The sequence below is a fragment of the Apiospora marii genome (assembly GCF_038362585.1).
Source record: "Apiospora marii strain CBS 49790 chromosome Unknown utg000003l_segment0_segment0, whole genome shotgun sequence".
NCBI lineage: Eukaryota > Fungi > Ascomycota > Sordariomycetes > Amphisphaeriales > Apiosporaceae > Apiospora > Apiospora marii.
In genome coordinates, this window is record NW_027117374.1 from 1209366 (window position 1) to 1227288 (window position 17923).

General features: G+C 55.6%; 7 protein-coding genes across 7 annotated transcripts; 2 read left to right on the forward strand and 5 right to left on the reverse strand.

Annotated features, from left to right (window-relative positions):
* Window positions 1-421: 421 nt before the first annotated feature.
* Window positions 422-3209, forward strand: PG985_003876 (Start control cdc10; the record flags this gene model as incomplete). The annotated part of the gene is made up of 3 exons (XM_066823645.1): window positions 422-817; window positions 920-2576; window positions 2626-3209. 3 exons carry the CDS (start codon window positions 422-424, stop codon window positions 3207-3209), a joined length of 2637 nt encoding a protein of 878 aa, XP_066686805.1.
* An 822-nt stretch (window positions 3210-4031) lies between these two features.
* Window positions 4032-5642, reverse strand: PG985_003877 (uncharacterized protein; the record flags this gene model as incomplete). Its single annotated transcript, XM_066823646.1, has 1 exon — window positions 4032-5642. The coding sequence occupies one exon, from the start codon at window positions 5640-5642 to the stop codon at window positions 4032-4034; it is 1611 nt and encodes a 536-aa protein (XP_066686806.1).
* A 699-nt stretch (window positions 5643-6341) lies between these two features.
* On the forward strand, window positions 6342-7550 carry PG985_003878 (uncharacterized protein; the record flags this gene model as incomplete). The annotated part of the gene is made up of 1 exon (XM_066823647.1): window positions 6342-7550. The coding sequence occupies one exon, from the start codon at window positions 6342-6344 to the stop codon at window positions 7548-7550; it is 1209 nt and encodes a 402-aa protein (XP_066686807.1).
* A 226-nt stretch (window positions 7551-7776) lies between these two features.
* PG985_003879 (uncharacterized protein) lies at window positions 7777-9807 on the reverse strand (the record flags this gene model as incomplete). Its single annotated transcript, XM_066823648.1, has 8 exons — window positions 7777-8382; window positions 8487-8741; window positions 8812-8871; window positions 8949-9036; window positions 9108-9298; window positions 9364-9422; window positions 9491-9535; window positions 9630-9807. 8 exons carry the CDS (start codon window positions 9805-9807, stop codon window positions 7777-7779), a joined length of 1482 nt encoding a protein of 493 aa, XP_066686808.1.
* A 763-nt stretch (window positions 9808-10570) lies between these two features.
* PG985_003880 (nucleoside-diphosphate-sugar epimerase protein) lies at window positions 10571-11473 on the reverse strand (the record flags this gene model as incomplete). Its single annotated transcript, XM_066823649.1, has 2 exons — window positions 10571-11090; window positions 11214-11473. The coding sequence occupies 2 exons, from the start codon at window positions 11471-11473 to the stop codon at window positions 10571-10573; spliced, it is 780 nt and encodes a 259-aa protein (XP_066686809.1).
* A 710-nt stretch (window positions 11474-12183) lies between these two features.
* Window positions 12184-13068, reverse strand: PG985_003881 (uncharacterized protein; the record flags this gene model as incomplete). The annotated part of the gene is made up of 3 exons (XM_066823650.1): window positions 12184-12360; window positions 12463-12548; window positions 12621-13068. The coding sequence occupies 3 exons, from the start codon at window positions 13066-13068 to the stop codon at window positions 12184-12186; spliced, it is 711 nt and encodes a 236-aa protein (XP_066686810.1).
* A 1222-nt stretch (window positions 13069-14290) lies between these two features.
* On the reverse strand, window positions 14291-15758 carry PG985_003882 (glucose/galactose transporter; the record flags this gene model as incomplete). Its single annotated transcript, XM_066823651.1, has 2 exons — window positions 14291-15562; window positions 15624-15758. 2 exons carry the CDS (start codon window positions 15756-15758, stop codon window positions 14291-14293), a joined length of 1407 nt encoding a protein of 468 aa, XP_066686811.1.
* Between the last annotated feature and the right edge of the window lie 2165 nt (window positions 15759-17923).

Consider the following 17923-nt stretch of genomic DNA (forward strand, 5'->3'; position numbering starts at 1 on the left):
CCATCTTTTGTCGCTTATCCCTCACCACTGCACACTTGCGTTGCGACAATCGACTTGGAAGCTCGACAAGGTCTTTGATCTTCCTGCAGTCTACCACAATCCCATTCTTGCTTGTATACTCCGTACGCCTGTTGTCGGCTTGATTCCGTGCAAGACGGTCGGCATTTGCACAAAACTCCCCCAACCTCGGCGCAAGTACATATCGTTCCGCTTGGCAGGTTCATGTCCACACCACATGCACAGGATAAGCAAGAATATAAGAAAAGCAACAGCATCGGCCTCCTGAACCATTGACGGCCTGGTCCTTGTTACTGCTGGCATTCGGCTTTCTTTTTCACACTTCATCCCGAAATTGAGCGCCCAGACACACATACACACCTATACTTGTCACTAAAGGAGAGAGACTTCCATGGTTGAATGAATGGCCTCGACTAGCATCAGCACCAATCCGACCACAATCCCCACCGGCGCTTCCACGACCCTGGCCTCGCCTTCGACAACCTCAACTCCCACCACTCACAATCGAAACCTCTCGGCGGCCACCAATTCGTCGACCTTTTTTACCCAGGCGCCTCGCGCGCCCTCCTCTTCTGCTTCGGCATCCCAGCCGTTGGCAACTTCGTCCAGCAGTACCTTGAATGCTGCCCCTGCGCATCCAGATTTCAAGATGTCGCAACCTCAACCTTCGTCGCAGCAGTCCTTCACGATGACCCAGCCCTCCTCACAGCAGATCTTTCGCCAATTCTCAGATTCACAATCACGCCTGTCGCATAGCAACAGCCAACAGCCGCCTAATGATGGCTTTAACATCTACTCGGTTAGTCTCTTTTTCTCTCCCCCTGTTCTGCGCCTTGAAATATCAAGCCATACTCGTCGCTTCTATGTGGTCCCCACTAACACTTGCTTATCCTGAATCTAGGCCGTGTACTCGGGCGTAGACGTATACGAGATGGAAGTGAACGGGATAGCAGTCATGCGCCGGAGAAACGACAGCTGGCTTAATGCGACTCAAATCCTTAAAGTGGCCGGCGTCGATAAAGGCAAGCGCACGAAGATACTCGAGAAGGAGATCCAGACGGGTGAGCACGAAAAGGTCCAAGGTGGCTATGGAAAGTACCAAGGGACTTGGATAAAATTCGAACGTGGTGTCGAAGTCTGCCGCCAGTACGGTGTTGAGGAACTCCTGCGTCCTCTGTTAACGTACGACATGGGTCAAGATGGAGGCATCGCCGGCAGGGGCGACTTTAATACCCCGACCAAGGAGCAGGCCATGGCGGCGCAGAGAAAGCGGATGTACAACAACCAGAACAACGTTACGGATTCTCGGACCAACGGCCTCTCTGGAACCTTTTTCAAGAACATCTCGAGTTCGGCTTCCAATGCAGTCGCAGCTATCAGCAAGGCTCGCCTTGACTCGCCGGGCCCGAGGGGACGTCATGGATCAGCCAGGCCACCCAGTTTCAGTCGCCAATCATCGATGCAAAACGCCGATGATTTCCCCGGTAACTCGCAACAGAGCTTTGTGTCAGACTATGGCAATGTGGACTCGGCTTATTCCACCCAAAACACAAACATCTTCCAAGGCGGCGATGAGCCTGCCCGGAAGCGCCAGAGAGTCATTACGCCGGCAGACAGTTTCGGCTACGCATCGCAATCTATGGAGATGTATGCCAATACGTTCCCCGGCTCACCCACTGAGCCCAATGAGTCTTTCATCTATTCCGCCGCCGGACTCAATATGCACGCAGCGGATGACGGCGTTCCTCTGCCGCCTCTAGCTTATGAGGTATCTTCTGAGGCTGAGCAGAAGCGGAATATGCTGATGGCCCTCTTCTTGGATGCCAGTGCTAAGGACTTTTCTAAGAGTGAGGCCTTGCAGACACTCACGCCCCTTGACCTCGATGCCCCTATAGACTCGGCTAGTAATACTGCTCTTCATTGGGCGGCAACACTGGCGCGGCTGCCCTTGCTGAGAGCGCTGATATCAGCTGGCGCAGACCCATGCCGTGTCAATGGAGGTGGCGAGACTGCCCTGATGAGAGCTTGTTGTGTTACCAACAATTCGGACCAAGTCTCGTTCCCAGATTTGCTTGACGTGATCGGCAGTACAATCGAAATCAGGGATAGCAAAGGTAGGACCTTGTTGCACCACATTGCTGTGACAAGTGCCGTGAAGGGTCGGAGTCACTCAAGTCGATACTATCTTGAAAGCTTGCTGGAATGGGTCGTGCGACAGGGCAGCGCACCTAGCAGTCAGGCCACCGCCAACGGAAATGGTAACGCTGGTCCAAGGATAAATCTCGGCCGGTTCATGAGCGAGATTGTCAATGCCCAAGACAAGGCTGGTGACACAGCTCTTAATATTGCTGCCCGGATTGGAAACAGGAGCATAATATCCCAGTTGCTTGAGGTAGGAGCAGATCCCGGCATTTCGAACAAAGCTGGGTTACGGCCGCAAGACTTTGGCGTCGGTGGTAATGTGGGCGAAGATGGTCTCAACGGTGACCTTGTCGATGCCAATGGTGCCATCGCCAACAACCAGAAGAGCCGCGAGAGCAGCGATGAAATCATCACCTGTAAGTCTTGCATCGCTATACTATTTGGAAAACTGACTGACATTCACAGCGATAACGCACCTTCTGAACGAGACATCCACAAGCTTTCAAACAGAGCTGAAGAAGAAGCAAGTGGATCTCGATACGCTTCATGCTTCGCTCAGAACCACTTCGACAACACTAAATGACGCCAAACGGACTCTGGAGTCTCTTCAAACAGCGGCTAAATCACAGTCGCTCACACGACAGAAGATTTACAACCTATCTCGAGGCAGAGACGAGGAGCAAAGCCGTCTGCTCCGCCTAGAACAGACTCAGGGGCCCATGGATCCCAGCAGTAGTGCCTGGGAGACCGAGCTGGCCGCACAAACAGTGGATGATGCGAGCCTCCCCAGCGCAGCTTTGTTGCGCGCAAGGATACAAGCTCTCAAAGTACGGACCGACATGACACGCAAGGCCGTGGGCACACTAAAGGGCCGTAGCAAAGACGTGGAAGTCAAATATCGGCGCGTGGTGTCCCTCTGCTCTTCAGTACCAGAAGAGCATGTTGACGACGTCATCGATGGACTGTTACGGGCCGTTGAAAGTGAGGGGGACAGTCTAGAAATCGGACGTGTGCGTCGGTTTCTCGGTGGTGTAGATGGTGTGGCCTAAGGATCTATTCGACCTTCTTGAATGGGCATGTGTTTTTTCATCCAACTTTGGCTGCAATGAATGGCGTTCTGGGGGAAGCATACAGGAAGGGGCTGATGAATTCTGCGATGGATTTTGGGGAGGAGATTTCGACTTGACTTCTTCTCTGGTTTGGTGATATGGAAAGCACCAAGTTGCATACTTTTTCCGCAGGATACACACTATTTGTGTGTGTGCCTGCTGTTTCTTGCGGTATAGATGGACCACGGGGAGCGAGTTGATGCGGTGGGCGTGAATTTTCTCTGGCTGAGAACGTGGAGAACAAAGGGGTTTCAGTTGAAGAGAGAGAGATACCAAGGCCCGCCCCCTTTTTGATAGTTGATTGAATTTTTCCGACGGCAGACATACTGCCGTTTGCCAGAGTGTAGACTTGTGTTTGTCTATGTATGAGTATATACATGGCTTGGGTTGTGCATACATACCCCCCAAAAAACGAACGATGAATGACAAACAGTCAATCTGCATGCATCCAACTTCATCTCGTCGCCCCTTCCTCACAGTGTAGCTCACCTGGTTTGTGAATCACATGTAGAATCACTATGCAGTGTGGGGGACCAAATGCATTCGATGAACGGCCAATTGCTTTACAGGAGTCCTACTCGGGGGTATCTCAATTCCAAACAGCCTGTCCCGGTGCCTTGCTGTACTCCTTATCCAGTAACTCCAACATGTGCTTATATACATACAACAAACATGAGTAATCAACTGACCGCCACGCACGCGCATGCGTTCTTGCCTTCATAGGTCTTGACTCTTTTCCTTTTTCCCAAGACAAGACAAGACTCATAGACCAGGAATGACAGGCAAAGATCCCCAGTCCCGACCTCTCGCCCTCTCGACCAGCCCATCCAGGAGCCTCCACGCCGACCGACTGCCGTCCTCGGGCGGCGGCCTGAAGACTTTGATGCGGCCCTCGGACAACACGAATCCCTCGCAGGCGATGCGCAGGATGCGGACGCCGGGGTGGAACATGTTGAGGGCGAGATGCCGGTCCAGATACACTCCCAAAGCTTCTGTGAAGGGCTCCTTCAGCGTTGCCGTTGCTGCTTGATCGTCCTCATCACCTTCCGGGCTCCGCCAGGTCCATCCCTCGTCGTCTCTGCCTCCGGCTAGTTTGCGTCGACGCGATGGCGACATCATCAGCTTATCGGCGCCTCCAGTGTCGGAGGACTGCTCGCCAGCTTTCCGCTTGCCTTTGCGCTTGTTGTTCCCGGATGCCTCTTCTTCGCGGTCCTGGATGGCTTGCTGGCCGGCGCGGATGAAGCGGCGTACTTCCTCGGCGGGCACGATGATGTCGATCGCCTTCAGGCCCAGTGTCTTTGGATGGCTATCGTTGTTATTGACGGCGCCGTTCTTTTTCGTATCAGCCACTGCCTCTGCTGGATCTCCTTGCTGCTGCTCTTTCTTTTCCGCTTCCGAAGCAAGAGACTCATCGAGAACATGGAAGCCTAGTGAAAGAACGACGTCTTTGACCAGGCCGCGGCGTCGGTCCTTGTCGCTTCCGCTCACGCCCGAGTTCGCATGCCAGGCAGCCCAGCTCGAGACGACGCTCCGCGTGCCCAGGCGCAGTGGCCGGATCCGCACGTCGAAGGTGCGGGCGAGGAAGTCGTTGAGGACGGTCCGCAGGGGCGCGGGCATACGGAGAAGCAGGAGCGGCAGGTGCATGAACTGCCTCCGGTCCGCGACGAGGTCGGCGGCGTTGTTATCGTGCGATGTCGTCCATTGAGAGGCAGCTGCTGTGTTTTCTCCGTCGTCCTCGGTACCGTCGCTATTCTTGTAGAGCCGCGGCAAGAGGCAGGCGGCGAAGGTGTTGTTCTCGTAGCGCAGCTCCACGCTCAGTGCCCGGGCATCGGCGTTCCGGTCTCGGTCGTCTTCGCTATCGGGGTTCTCGTCGTCGTCATCTTCGTCGGCGTCCTCCTCTCGACTGCCCAGTTCGGCACTCCCGTCCCTTTGTTGCCGGCGGCGCCGTTGTGCTGCTTTACGACTGCCCTTAGCACGACGCGGTAGCAGCTTGCGGAGGGGCACCCAGCGCCAGTCCACGCTCTCCAGTGCGCCCGCCCGGCCTAGTGTCGCGTCCTCAGACGACGAGGATGTGAGACCGACCTGGACACCGCGCACTACATCGCCGACGAGGGTGTCGCGCAGGCGCTTCGACAGGGTCTGCAGTCGAGCCTTGTTCAGGCGCTCCGGGCCCAGGTAGAGTGGCGATGCGCGATAGAGGGCGAATGTGGTGTTGAAGAGGGTCGGGAGCGGGTGGTCGTCATGGTGGTGGTCGCCGGCGTCTTCTTCGTCTTGGTCGTCGGAGGCGGCGGCGGGAGCAGGAGACGACGAGACGCGAGGCTCTGGCGGAGGAGAAGGTGGTGGAGGGGCGACACGCTTTCGTTTGGGCGGCATCTTGTGTGTGTTTCCTCCCGCGAAAGAAAATGTGTTGGGTCACGCTGCCCGAGGTTGGTAGGCGATTTGGGGTTGTGTGGTATGCGGGAAGCTGTCACCCCTCCCTTGCGCAACTTGTACAGCTCTGGCTCAAGGGTCAATCCAAGTAAACGCGTCGGGGATCGGTACAGGGGTCCTGGGGCGAGTTGTTTCGCGGTGGGGGTTATATAGTAGATTATCCTCAAGCAGAATATACCGGTCGTCGCGTCCAGACTTTTGTGGTTCTGGTTCAATTGGACGACCTTTTCTCGTCGATGTTTGGAGAAACACGCCTAATTCATTGGACGTTAACCAGCATCTGTTGATACGCACGCGCTAGAATGAAGGGCTTGGCTGCAGCTCCTTTGACGCCCTAGGCTCCCCAGGTGCCAGGGTGCTACGGCGCTGCAGTGGGGTCGCCCACGCTAGAGCTTTAGGCACATCATGCCCGCTATTTTTGTGACGTCTTGTTTCATCCCGTGGGTCGTCTCGTCTTGTATACTTCCCTGAGTGAGCCACTGACAACTTTATGAGAACGATGCATTAATCTCAACACATCTTGATCCTACAACATCACCGACTCGAGTAACAGATCAAGATAGCGCAGTTGTATTCCCTTTATTAAACACAAGCATCTGATTAAGTGCATAAAGACTGCTTGCTGTTCTGTTCGTCAACACAATGAGTTCGCCAACGCCAGAGCAGGATTCAGACACTGCCTCAGCGTCCCTTGAAGAATCTCAAGTATTTCACAAATTCGCCCAACTCCCGCCCGAGATCCGTCATTACATCTTCTCTGCCGCCATACCAAAGCCCGGCATCAACTTCTTCAATCTCCACACTTTCCCAAATGACCACCCGGGCGCTAACCGGAGCACCTCGCCTCCCTCCCTCTATCTGGACATGCGCCGCATGGCCATAGAAGACGACGATGAGGACGTCGCCGAGTACGATCCCTCCTGTTGGCAGGCTCGCCATGTCCTGCGCCAGACTTGTCGCGAGGCCAGGTCCGTCTGCGCCATCCCCGAGGACAAGCGCATCCCCATCACGCTGACCATCCCCAAACGCGGCTTATTCGTTCGCGCTGGGGACGGCCTGCTCCGGTCCATGATGCCGCTGGAAGCCCCACGCCGCAGAAACAGCGATGACGAGGAGCCGCCGCCAGATCTTCCCGAGACTGAGTTAGTCGTGCACCGCGTCGTCGATGTGTCCTCAGACGAGCTGTTCGTGCTCTCGGTCGAGAACTGCAGCTTCAACCTGCCTTTTGAGGAGAGCCCGGCCCTGAGGGGCGAGGATGACGATGACGATGACGACGACTCCATGGGCTGGTCCTTCGACCCCGAGTTTCGGCCTTGCGGCGTGGGCCGCCGTGGGAGTCGTTTCCTGGGTATTCCGGCATCTAAGTTCTGCATCGGCCTGGCCCGGCCCCCGAACGACAGCACCGTCTCGGCCCTTCAGGAGGCCTACATGGCCATCTGGTGCGCCGTGACGGGTTGGGACCCGATTGTGCCGATGCTGCAGTCCCCCGAGGCCGCGCGGCTGCTCACCGACGACTCCTTCCCCGCCATGGAGGCCCACGTGGCCGTGTTTGACGAGATCTTCCAGGCCCAGGAGTCGAGCCTGGCCGTGTTTGAGGACTCGTGCGATTTCGTTGGGCGGCCCAAGCCGACCCACCGGAGGATACGACCTTTCACGGTGGCCTATCGGGATCGTTGGGATGACCGCTACACGGAGGTGGCTACGCATGATGATGATTACTTTCCTATCGAGTCTATCGTTTGGCCGACTCTCACGGCGAGGACGCTCATTAAGCTGGGGCCTGAGAAGTCGGATGTGCGGGAGAGGTATATGAGGTCGGCTATTCTGCAGTCACCCAAAAGGCCCAAATAGTGGTCACATTCGAACCCAAGACGACAGCAATTTCTCAAATAATGCCAAGGGTTAAATAGCTCTTAAGTGCAAGCCCTGGGCCGTCTATCTTCGGACCTTTCTAGATTAACCGTCTTTCATCGCACATTGTGAGAAGAAGACTGTACTTGTACATCCATATCAACATATATCTACAACCAACAAGATCGCTCCGTTTCCCGATCCCAACCCAGCATACCAATACCTCTTAATACTCAAATCTCCACCGGGGATCCGCGTCACCCTTCCAGTCGGAGAACCCCTCTGCGACGGGTGCGGCTGCACCGCCCGGTACTTGCGCCGCCGCCTCGTCCCGGCGCCTGTTCTCCCGCCTCAGACGCCACCAAAGAATCGACACAACGACGACGTTGGCGAGGAGGTACGTCAGTGCCATAGAATGACCCACGATAAACCGCGGCCCGTCGGCGGACCGGTAGAGCTGCGTCCCCAGCACGGCGCCCAGGTTGCCGATGCTGATCTGCATGGCGTTGGCGACGGCGCGCTTGGTCTGGCCGGACACGTTGATGGCGGGCCACGACAGCACGAGCGCGACGGCCGGGTAGATGCCGCCGGCGGCGAAGAAGGTGCCGAGGTACGAGACGCCCGGCTTCTCTCGGGGAGAAGTGTTGCCCAGCAGGATGGCGTAGCCGACGGCGCCGAAGAGGGAGGAACCCGCGATGAAGAGGGCGCGCTGGCCCGTGCGCTCCGATAGCACGGCGGCGGCGAGGGTGGTTAGGAAGGCGAAGGCGTAGGGCGGGACGGTGAGGAGTTGGGCTTTGGCGGCGGTGTAGCCTAGGCTGGAGATGATGGTGGGCTGGGGGTACCATGTCAGTTAAGAGGTTCCTTCCGCGAAGAATAAGTTGTGGAAGACGAAGTGAAGAGAAACGAAAGTATGTAATGAGACTGAGGGCGACTTACCAGGAACAGGGACAAGGTGTATAGCGGCAAACTCATGGTGTGGAATCCGAGCCCGTACAGCCAGCAGTTTCCATCCTTCAGGGCGTCGGTCACGGCCGACCAGGTGAACTTCTCGTCGTTGGTCGCGTCGCTGTCGGCGGCGAGTCGCTGGTGAATGTAGCGCCGCTCGTCTTCCGTCAGGAACTTGGCCGTCTTGGGGTAGTTGTGGATGAACCAGTATGCTGCGAAGGCGACCAGCACCGTTAAGATGCCTTCCTGTTTGTCACGATTCCTGGTTAGTATGACTCTGTGTAGCTTTCGGATTCAAGCTTTCAGTTAGACTCACAAGAATGAAGATCCATCGCCATCCGTTTTCCCATACTACGCCGGCCATCCGCCCAATTCCCTGTAGCAAGGCACTGTCAGCATCGTTTTGGGAAGCAAAACCGTGTGGAACATATAGCTGGAAGTGATCCCACACACATAAGCTAGGACTCCTCCAAAGGCACCGGCCAACGAAGCCGCACTGAAGAAGAGCGATATGCGATACTGACGCTCTCGGCGTTTATACCTGGTCGATGGAAGTCAGCCACGTTGTCCGTTGAGCGCATATTCTTTTACGGCCACAGTCGCGTAGCTTACCACATCGAGAAGTAATACACGACACCCGGGAAGAGACCCGATTCGGTGATGCCCAGGAAGAACCGCGCGACGAAGAAACCCGGCATGTCCTGCACGATACCGAGCAGCGTGGCCACGATACCCCAGGCGATGGTAAGGGTCGGCAGCCATACCCGCGGGCTCGTTCGTTTGAGGATGATGTTGCAGGGGATCTGTTGTTGGTGGCGTCGTTATTAGGGATTGTAGTTAAGCAATTTGGAGGTGATGAGACCCATACCTCAAATATCACGTATGCGACGAAGTACAATGTCAATCCCGTTAAATACTGGTTTCCGGCTAGAAGACGGCGACGTCAGTTTTGAGGCACTTGTATTCAAAAAGAGGATATGGGAAGATGTACGTACTCATGTGAAGATCGTCCAGCATGCCTTCGATTCGCGCATTGCCCACTGATCACGAGACTCAATATCAGCATAGTCTTTCTTATTGTTCCTTCATCTTGTTTTTTTTTTTCCTTTTTTTTCCAATTGAGGTTATCTTTACCATTGCTTCGGTCCAGGAACGAAAGGAGGTACAGGACCCCGACGGCGGGCAAGAGGTTGTAGTCGAGCTTCCGCAGGAGCTTCTTCTCGTTGACCGGTGCGCCGCCGCCATTGACTTCGGTATCCGAGTCTACTGGGGTGTCAATTATCGGACTCTTTCTCTCGTCCGAGTCAGCCATTTTCGCTGTTGCCATGATGCAGTCTGCCCTTGTAAAGCGTATAACTAGGAAGGCAGGCCAAAATGGTCAATTATACGATGTCAATCACCTCTCTCAAAAGACGAGGAAGGCTTTAATCTATTCTATAAATGCAACAGGTCCAATCCCGTCATATTAATTCTGTCGGTAATCTCTACAAGGGAACCCCAGTTGATGATGAAATCCAAGATACGTGAGTGTCGACCATATGGTGCTCACGGAAATCCGGATGATCTGATTGGCTCACGTGTCGAGCACGCCTTATCACCAATGGTTCACGACATGTTTCTCGTCCCCGCTAATTCGGTAACGAGCGATTACGCGATCTACTGTCCGCCGCCAAGTAGTACTAGATTTCGTATAGTGTTTTCACTATGTGACTTGGCAACTGCAAGGATGCATAGCAATAGGTGGGGGTTTGTAGGAGCTCACCCGCGATCGCGAGGGATCCCGGTGCGGGCGCTGCTGTGCTTGCGGTATCGACATGTCAGCACGCCATTCAAGTGTGGAACTGTTGCTTCCTGAGAGTGAAACTTGAATAAAGCTATCTAGTCTTGATTACCAGATTAGTAGGGTATCACTTTTTGGATTTCCTTCTATGTCTAAGTGGGTAGTGTTACACGAGCATAGTCTCCCCCAGGGCTTGTTCGAGCTCCATCCTCCATTCTCCATCATATCTAATACGTCCGCCGCCAAGCTCTAAAGCCACTCCTGCTCATAATCGTCGTAATGGTCAGCATCAACATCAGATCGAATCCAGCATGGCCATGCGTCTAAAAGCCGAGTTATCCAGTATCGGAAACCCCCCAATCTGCTGCACCCCGTTCCCCGCGACCTGCAGCACCTCATCGTACCGACCCATGGCCAGCTTGGTCAGGAAAGTCCCGAGCGGCTCCGTGGGACTGAGGATCGAGGGACGCAGGCTCATCATGCCCGAACTCAACATATCCTCCATTAGCGGCGCCGTCGGGATGTAGGACTGAATCGCCTCGTGCGCCCTGCCATCCACCAACCCGGGGCGAACCGACAGGGCGTGGAACCGCTTGGCATCTTTCTTGCGCATCGTCGCCAGCGCGTACTCGGCCCTGCCTTTCACACACCAGATGTGGTCAAGGTACTCGTTGGAGGTCCCCGTCTCCGCGCCAAGGCCCGAGACGTAGATGAAACGGAAGGGTTCCACGGGCGAGGGGGGCAAATCTTGAGAGGATTCCTCGGGCGAGGGGGGCTGATCTTGGGAGGGTTCCTCGGGCGAGGGGGGAGCAGACCTTGGATGGCTTTAGCGGCTTCGATAGCGAAGGTCCTGTTGATCTTGGTGCAGTCCCTAATCAAGTCATTTTAGATGTAGTCAGGCTCAAGAGCGTGGAGGGAAGGGAAGGTCAGTCGCCTACTCTCGTCCAACACCATATTGGTGTGTGCCGAGCGCCCAGACGCAGCCTTGAGCCCCTTCCAGTTGCGAGAGGACGGCCGCGTCGTACTTCTCAAAGTCCTCGTTGATGATGACGTTGATGCGCTGGTCGTTGGCGGCCTCGGCCATGGCGACTCGGCGGCGGCTGAGGATGCTGATCTTGGTCACTTCCTTCATCTTGATCATCGCGTCCAAGACGGCTGAGCCAATGAGGCCTGTGGCCCCTGTGAGAATGAGATGCATGGTCAAGTATTTTGTAGCTTTGCAGAAGAGGCGTCCAAGAATGCCTAGAATGTGTTTCTAGAATGATGACTTGACGAGATGTCAGTCTCGAGAAGTGCATTGGCATACATACCTCTTTAGATAATCCGGCTGGCCATCTTAGAGAAGGGATTAGGTAGCGGCACAGTCGCGGTTTCCAATCATCCTACCTGCCATTGACCCGAAGACTACCAAATTCCAACTAAATTGCATCTAAACCCGCGATTGTGCATCAAGGTCGCGGGCGCCTTCCTCTAAATGGTGACTTGACGGGGCTGATATCTCTACCTCAGCTTTAGGTAGTAGGTGGAATGGCTCAGGCACATTCATGTAACTGTCCAAGTCGAGCATATTGCACCTGCCCTAGAAATAGAGTTGTAAGCAGTTGCAGCGCCAAGAAAAGACCCCTTGACATTGCGGCGTATTATGTGTCTCGTCACACTCTTGCTCAACGGCAATCTCATACAAGAGAAACCAAATCGTATTCAAAATCCATCTATCATTTCAAGTGGATACTCCCCCATCTCCTAAGATTGGTAGGTACAGAGTATCCAGTTAGAAAAGAAGCAGTTGAACGAACACATGCGCTGCTTGTGAAAACCCAAGGGAAACCCTTCCAATTTGTGTTATTTGGTAAAAGTGGCTACTGCGCGAAAACTCCGAGCTGTTTCCAACTACGTAGGCAGCGGCTTTCAAAGCTTGGTCTTGGCCCAGGCTGCGGCTTCCGGGACGTACTTCTGGAAGTAGCCGGTGTGCACCTGCCCGTCGTTGCCGCTGGCGCAGGCGGGGTCGCCGGCGTCGCACCAGGACCGCAGCTTGCTGGAGAAGGCGTTGAGGGCCGAGAGGCCGGAGCCGGTACGAGGCCAGATCTGTAGATATGAACGGTCAGATATCGGACAAGAAGGTGAAGAAGTTTTAATCAAGTGATGGCAGGATTTGTTCAGATGACTTGTGAGAGTGGTTGGACTTACTCCTCTGGCCGACGACGGGGCGGTGCCCGTGTTGTACGACTGGCTCGGCGTGTGGCGCACATCCCCGAAGAAGAGGGCCGCGACGACTATATGTCAAACTGGGTCAGTATTCTCACTTTATAATATAACAGCACTCTGTCTGTCGTTGGTGCACGTACTCTTGTTCCCCGGCGACGACGTAGGCGACAGCGCCCCCGTAGTCCCCTGCGTGCACCCCTGGAAGTTACCCCCGCCGCCGCCGAGGATATCGCCGACGACGTGCCCGCCCTGGGAGTAGCCGGTAAGTACCAACTTGGCGTTGGGGCAGCGCTGCGCGTACGCCGTGAGCTGCGAGATGCCGTTCTTGACTCCCGCGCCCGCCGAGGCGCAGTAGTTCTCGAACGTGGCCGGGTACTGGATGTCCTCGTAGCCGCAGCCGCCCGACACGCCCGCGCAGATGGCGTCGGCGAGCGCGCCCTGCCGGCCCGGGTAGGGCTCCGTCGAGCCCCGCGCGATGAAGACGTGGACGGCCTGGCAGGCGGCCTGGCGGTCCTCGAGGATGGAGGCGGGGGCGGCGGCCGCCGCTTGGGCGAGGGCGGTCGCGGCGAGGAGGTTCTTGACCAGCATGATGATAGCTCTTGAAGAAGACTGTGGGGGGATTGGATGAGGTTCAATTTACTGCTCTGAGGTTGGAAGATGCAGGATGTCTGGGCCTTGAGGGATGAGTAGCTCCTTCTTTTCCTAGGACACGGAGATTTCCCATCTTATATACAAGTCAAGAAGCATATATCCAGACTGATCTTGTCCTCCACCTCCGCCGACTACTCCGACTCCCCCTTCTCCTTTTCCAACAACGCACGGTCAGGCAGGTGACAAGACAAATGCACCACCCAAACATGACAAATATCCACCGAGCCCGACGACATGGTCACCGCAACGGTCCTAGTCCATAATAACCCCCGGATTAATACCCCAGATTCTATCAACCAGAAAAAGGCGGGGGACGCCATAATGGACCTGATATAATGGGCAGAACAGAGTCATGATGCCGCCAGCACTGCCGAATCGTCTACCCCGGGTCCCCGTCGCCCGGCCCTGCTTTCCGTTTCTGGTCGTGCTGCCGGGGCCAATCGCCTGCGGACCTGCGCCAAGCCGTGATGCCACCTGCCGTTCCCGGTGCACGCGGCCGCGCGACCGGCGACTCTCCGGCGCTTACGGCTCACGTGCGACAGGATCCAGCGAAAAAGGGCATATGCATGTGTGGCAGGCAGATGGAGGAAGGGATTGGCGGTGCGTCGGGGGGAAAAGCATGTGCGTAAGCGTAGCATCATTGAGACACTGCAGTATCACAGAACGCGGAGAGAGACGCTTCTTCTGCTTCTTGTTGCCAAGGAAATACCACCCCCGCTTCCCCACGCGCCTCGGCAGTTGCGTTCTGATAAGGATCATCGCTTTGGGATGGGTTGGAGGTGCTGCTTCGGAGCTAAGCATGTGTGAATGGATCTATTGCCCCGTACTGGTGGGAAACTTCCGAGTCATGCACGTCGTTGCGACGGTATTTAAAAACCCACGAATCAGAAGTGGTGGTCAACATGTCACTTAGAATCAATACAGTCAACAGCAAATGGAACAAGTACGAGTTGGATTTAGAAATTTATTTGAATTTGAATTTGAATTGGTGTCTAAGGAGGAAAGTAGTCTTTCTCATTAGGGTATCTCAAGTATCTCGACTCCTCTTTCTCTCTCTCCACACCGCCTACTAAGCAGTAGGTATATAAAATAGTAGATTCGTTTGCCGTCTACATTGGAATATTATGAAATAGGTAGGTTGAACTTCCAATTCCTTTCATTACAGGCGGCGCTCGACGGCAACGGCCTCAGCCTTCTTCTCGTCCTCCGAAGTGTGGTCGGCGTGGCCGGTGGGGTGGGTGTGGACGACCTCCTTGACGCGGAAGATGTGGCGGCCGTGGCGGAGCCAGTGGATGGTGACGTAGCCGAGGACGTAGAGGAAGCCGAAGAGGGGCACGAGGTAGGAGATGCGGGTGCCGAACTGGTCGGCGATGGCGCCCTGGATGGGGGTGAAGACGGCACCACCGGAGACACCCATGACCAGGATACCGGCGGCGCGGGCAGTGTGGCGACCAAGGTTGGCGGTTCCGAGGGTGAAGATGGTGGGGTACATGGGGGCCTCGAAGAAGAAGATGGCGATCAGGACACCGACACCGCCCTTGCCGTGAGCGCTGGCGACGTAGGCGTTCATGGCGATGGCGATACAGGCGTAGACCATGAGCATGAAGTCGGCCTGGAAGATGGTGGCCAGGGCGGTGGCGGCGAAGCGACCGACTGTGAAGGTGATGAGAGCGTAGGACAGCATGTTGGAGCCCTCGGCATCAGTGAAGCCACCAGACTCGGAAGCGTAGTTGATGAAAAAAGAGGCGATGGTGACCTGGGCACCGACGTAGCAGAATTGGGCAATGAAGGCGAAGATCATGTTGTACTGCTTGTACAGGGGACCGGCACCGACCTCGGGGGCGAACTCATCGATGGCCGGGTTGTCAGCGGTGGTCTGGGTGGCAAGAGCCTCCTTGCTGACCTCGGGCAGCTTGGCGAAGAAGAACAGGACACCAATGGCGGCACCGGCACAGGCAACGGCCAGGTAGACGAACTGGACGTTGGTCAGGCTGTTGGCGTTCTCGCCCGAGAAGAAGAACTTGGAGGCGATGAGCGGGCCGATGAACGAAGCCACACCGTTCCAGGACTGGCAGAACTGCAGGCGGGCGCTGGCACTGGCCGGGTTGCCGATGACCACGGCGTACGAGTTGGCCGACGTCTCGAGAGTGGCAAGACCACAAGCGATGATGAAGGTGCAGGCGACGAAGCCACCGAAGGCGGCGGTGGGGTTGGCGGGGTTGGAGAAATGGGCGGTAGGCCAGAACATGATGGCACCGATGGAGTAGAGGGACAGACCCATCAGGATGGTTGTCTTGTAGCCCCATCGCTTCATGACCTCAGCGGCGACGGGAGAGAACAGCAGGTAACCACCACCAAAGTAGACCACCTGCAGTCCGGTCGACTCAAGCTTTGTAATACCCAACACCGTTTGGAAATGCTTGTTCAAGACCTGAAATTATGCCTGTTAGTCATTGTAAGGCTGATGTTGTATGTGTCAAAGGGCGACTTACATCAAGAAGACCGTAACTGAATCCCCACAGGAAGAAGAGCGAGATGACGAGCGACAGCGGGTAGATCAGCGCCTTTCCCGTGAGGTACCCGCCAGTGACCTGGGCGGGCGCGGTAGTGAGACCTCCTCCAGCCATTGTGGATGAAGTGATGGTTGAAGAGGTAAATTCCTAGATGTCGGCCTTCTGAGATATGAATGGCTTCAGACACCGGTTGGCTGAGAATGGTTGGATGATGGTGATGATGATGAGAAGAGATGAACTTGACGAGGATGCATGGCGCCTTATATGGCCGTCTCGTGCCTCCTCCCAGAGCCCCGGAGACGGCTAGTGATGCCTTCACTGTCCTAACCCATGAAGAAACTTGGGGTATCGCGTTTCTCAACGCGCAGGAGTCTGGACCAACCCCAGACCCCATCATGGAGAAGGAAAGTGAGCCAAGGCTAGGCTGCCCCGTTCTCCACCGTCAAGCGTGGTCTGGAGGTCGCCGCCAGATGGCGCTTCAGATCTCGCTATACAGACAGGTCGTAGTTCAGCTGCATTGTCGTCATGATGGTGCGGGAACAAAGCTTGGCATGGGCTCTGGGCGTGCGCTTGGCGAGGCCAGTAGGGGGCAACTCACCGAGAAGACACCGAATCTACGGAGGCGGTCTAGTCCATGATGGTTTCAAGCGTGCAACTTCATGCTCAAGCGTTCGACATTCTTGGATCTGCTAGTCGGGTCATGGGAGACAAGTGTCACAGCTAAGGGTTGGGTATGCACGCTGCTGGGCCGCTCCGAGGAGAAGACGAACTGGCTGACGGACGAACTATGCTGCAACGAGGAAGCCCCTAGAACCGCTATGGAAATTTTCTCGAAGGCGACGACTCGTGACCTGTGGTAAAGCAACCATGAGACTGGCACCGCGAGGATGAGCATTGAACCGGACTGCTGGGTGCCTGGCTCTAGTGTTCTGCGCCTGGGCGCTATCGATTGCTAGAGAAGCCAGCATGATGAACATTTTTCCCCCGGTCCCAGGCCTCTGGAACGTCCGCTGGGCTGGTTGGTCTGGGCCACGAGAAACGGCGAACGACTATTATAGTTTGCCCAGCCCTTGGTGTTGGGGTTTATTCCTAAACAGTATCCACAGTCTGGCCGAGTCGGGTAACTGCTAGCCACCATGTCGTCCAATTGGGCAAGCGACTAGGGAGCACGCCAGTCGACTGGGACAGACTGTCAGACTCGGGATGGTGCGATGTCGAAGGCAAGTGCGGCTCCAATCCAATAGTAAGATTGATCTTGCGTTAGTAGGAGGAGAAAAAAATAGAACGTGGGGGACTCGACTGTTGGCTGTGCCATCTCCTTATGCTAGCAGTTGGGACTCCTCCCGAGGAGAAGGGCCGAGATGTCCCAGCTCCCCATGGGGGTGGTTTTGCAAACCCACTCATCGTGGATCATGTTGCGAGTTCGGCACCGAGGTTCATCGAGCAGGATTTTCTAGGTGCCAAGAAGCAGGAACCCCATACTATCCTGGGAGACTGGGGAAATCCGTCCAGGGGAGAACATGATTCGCATCGCATCAGAGAGAGACCTAGCAGGCTACCCATGACCTGCAGGTGTTTGCTTTAACGCGGGGACGAGACGTTGTGTTTTGGGCAAGTCGTCTATAGATCATTCCGTCGTATATTACCATACCGCTCGCTACCGAGCCGCAGGGCATCTGGGCAGGAACGAAGACGCTCCGTTATGCATTTGGTGCCGGGTCGCGGACTCTGGCTGAATGTAAGTCGTTAATATTGGTGCGTAGTACAATGCAACCTCATTTTTGACGTATCACGTGATGGTCCATCTGCTCGTTTCAATCCAGTCTGATGTAATTCCCCGTTGGTTGACGTTTGTTGATGACCATGAGACCCAAAAATCAGGCCACAGCACCCGACCATCGACCAGGAAGAGGAGGGTGAGCAGGGGGGCAAATCGTGGGGATATGTTGGGGGAGAGGCGACGGCGGAATGCGGAGGGAGACAGTGAGGGAAAGGAGAGGGCAAGGAGCCAGGAGCATTACGTGCGGGGAATAGATGGGGGCAATGGGACCACCGAAGTAGCAACAGTCTAATGAGGTAGCAGCAGACTAAGCAGGAGGGTCATCTAACAGGCAATCCACCCCAGACCGGATTTCTCAGAGGAAAGCTGAAAAGCAGTACATACTTGCTAAAGAAACCTGGAGGCCTTTGAGAGAGATCCTGGGGAAACGCCAACATTCCTCCTCTCCATCTTTTCCCCATGCCCACGATTTGATTGAGAAGAGAAGGTGAGATTGAAG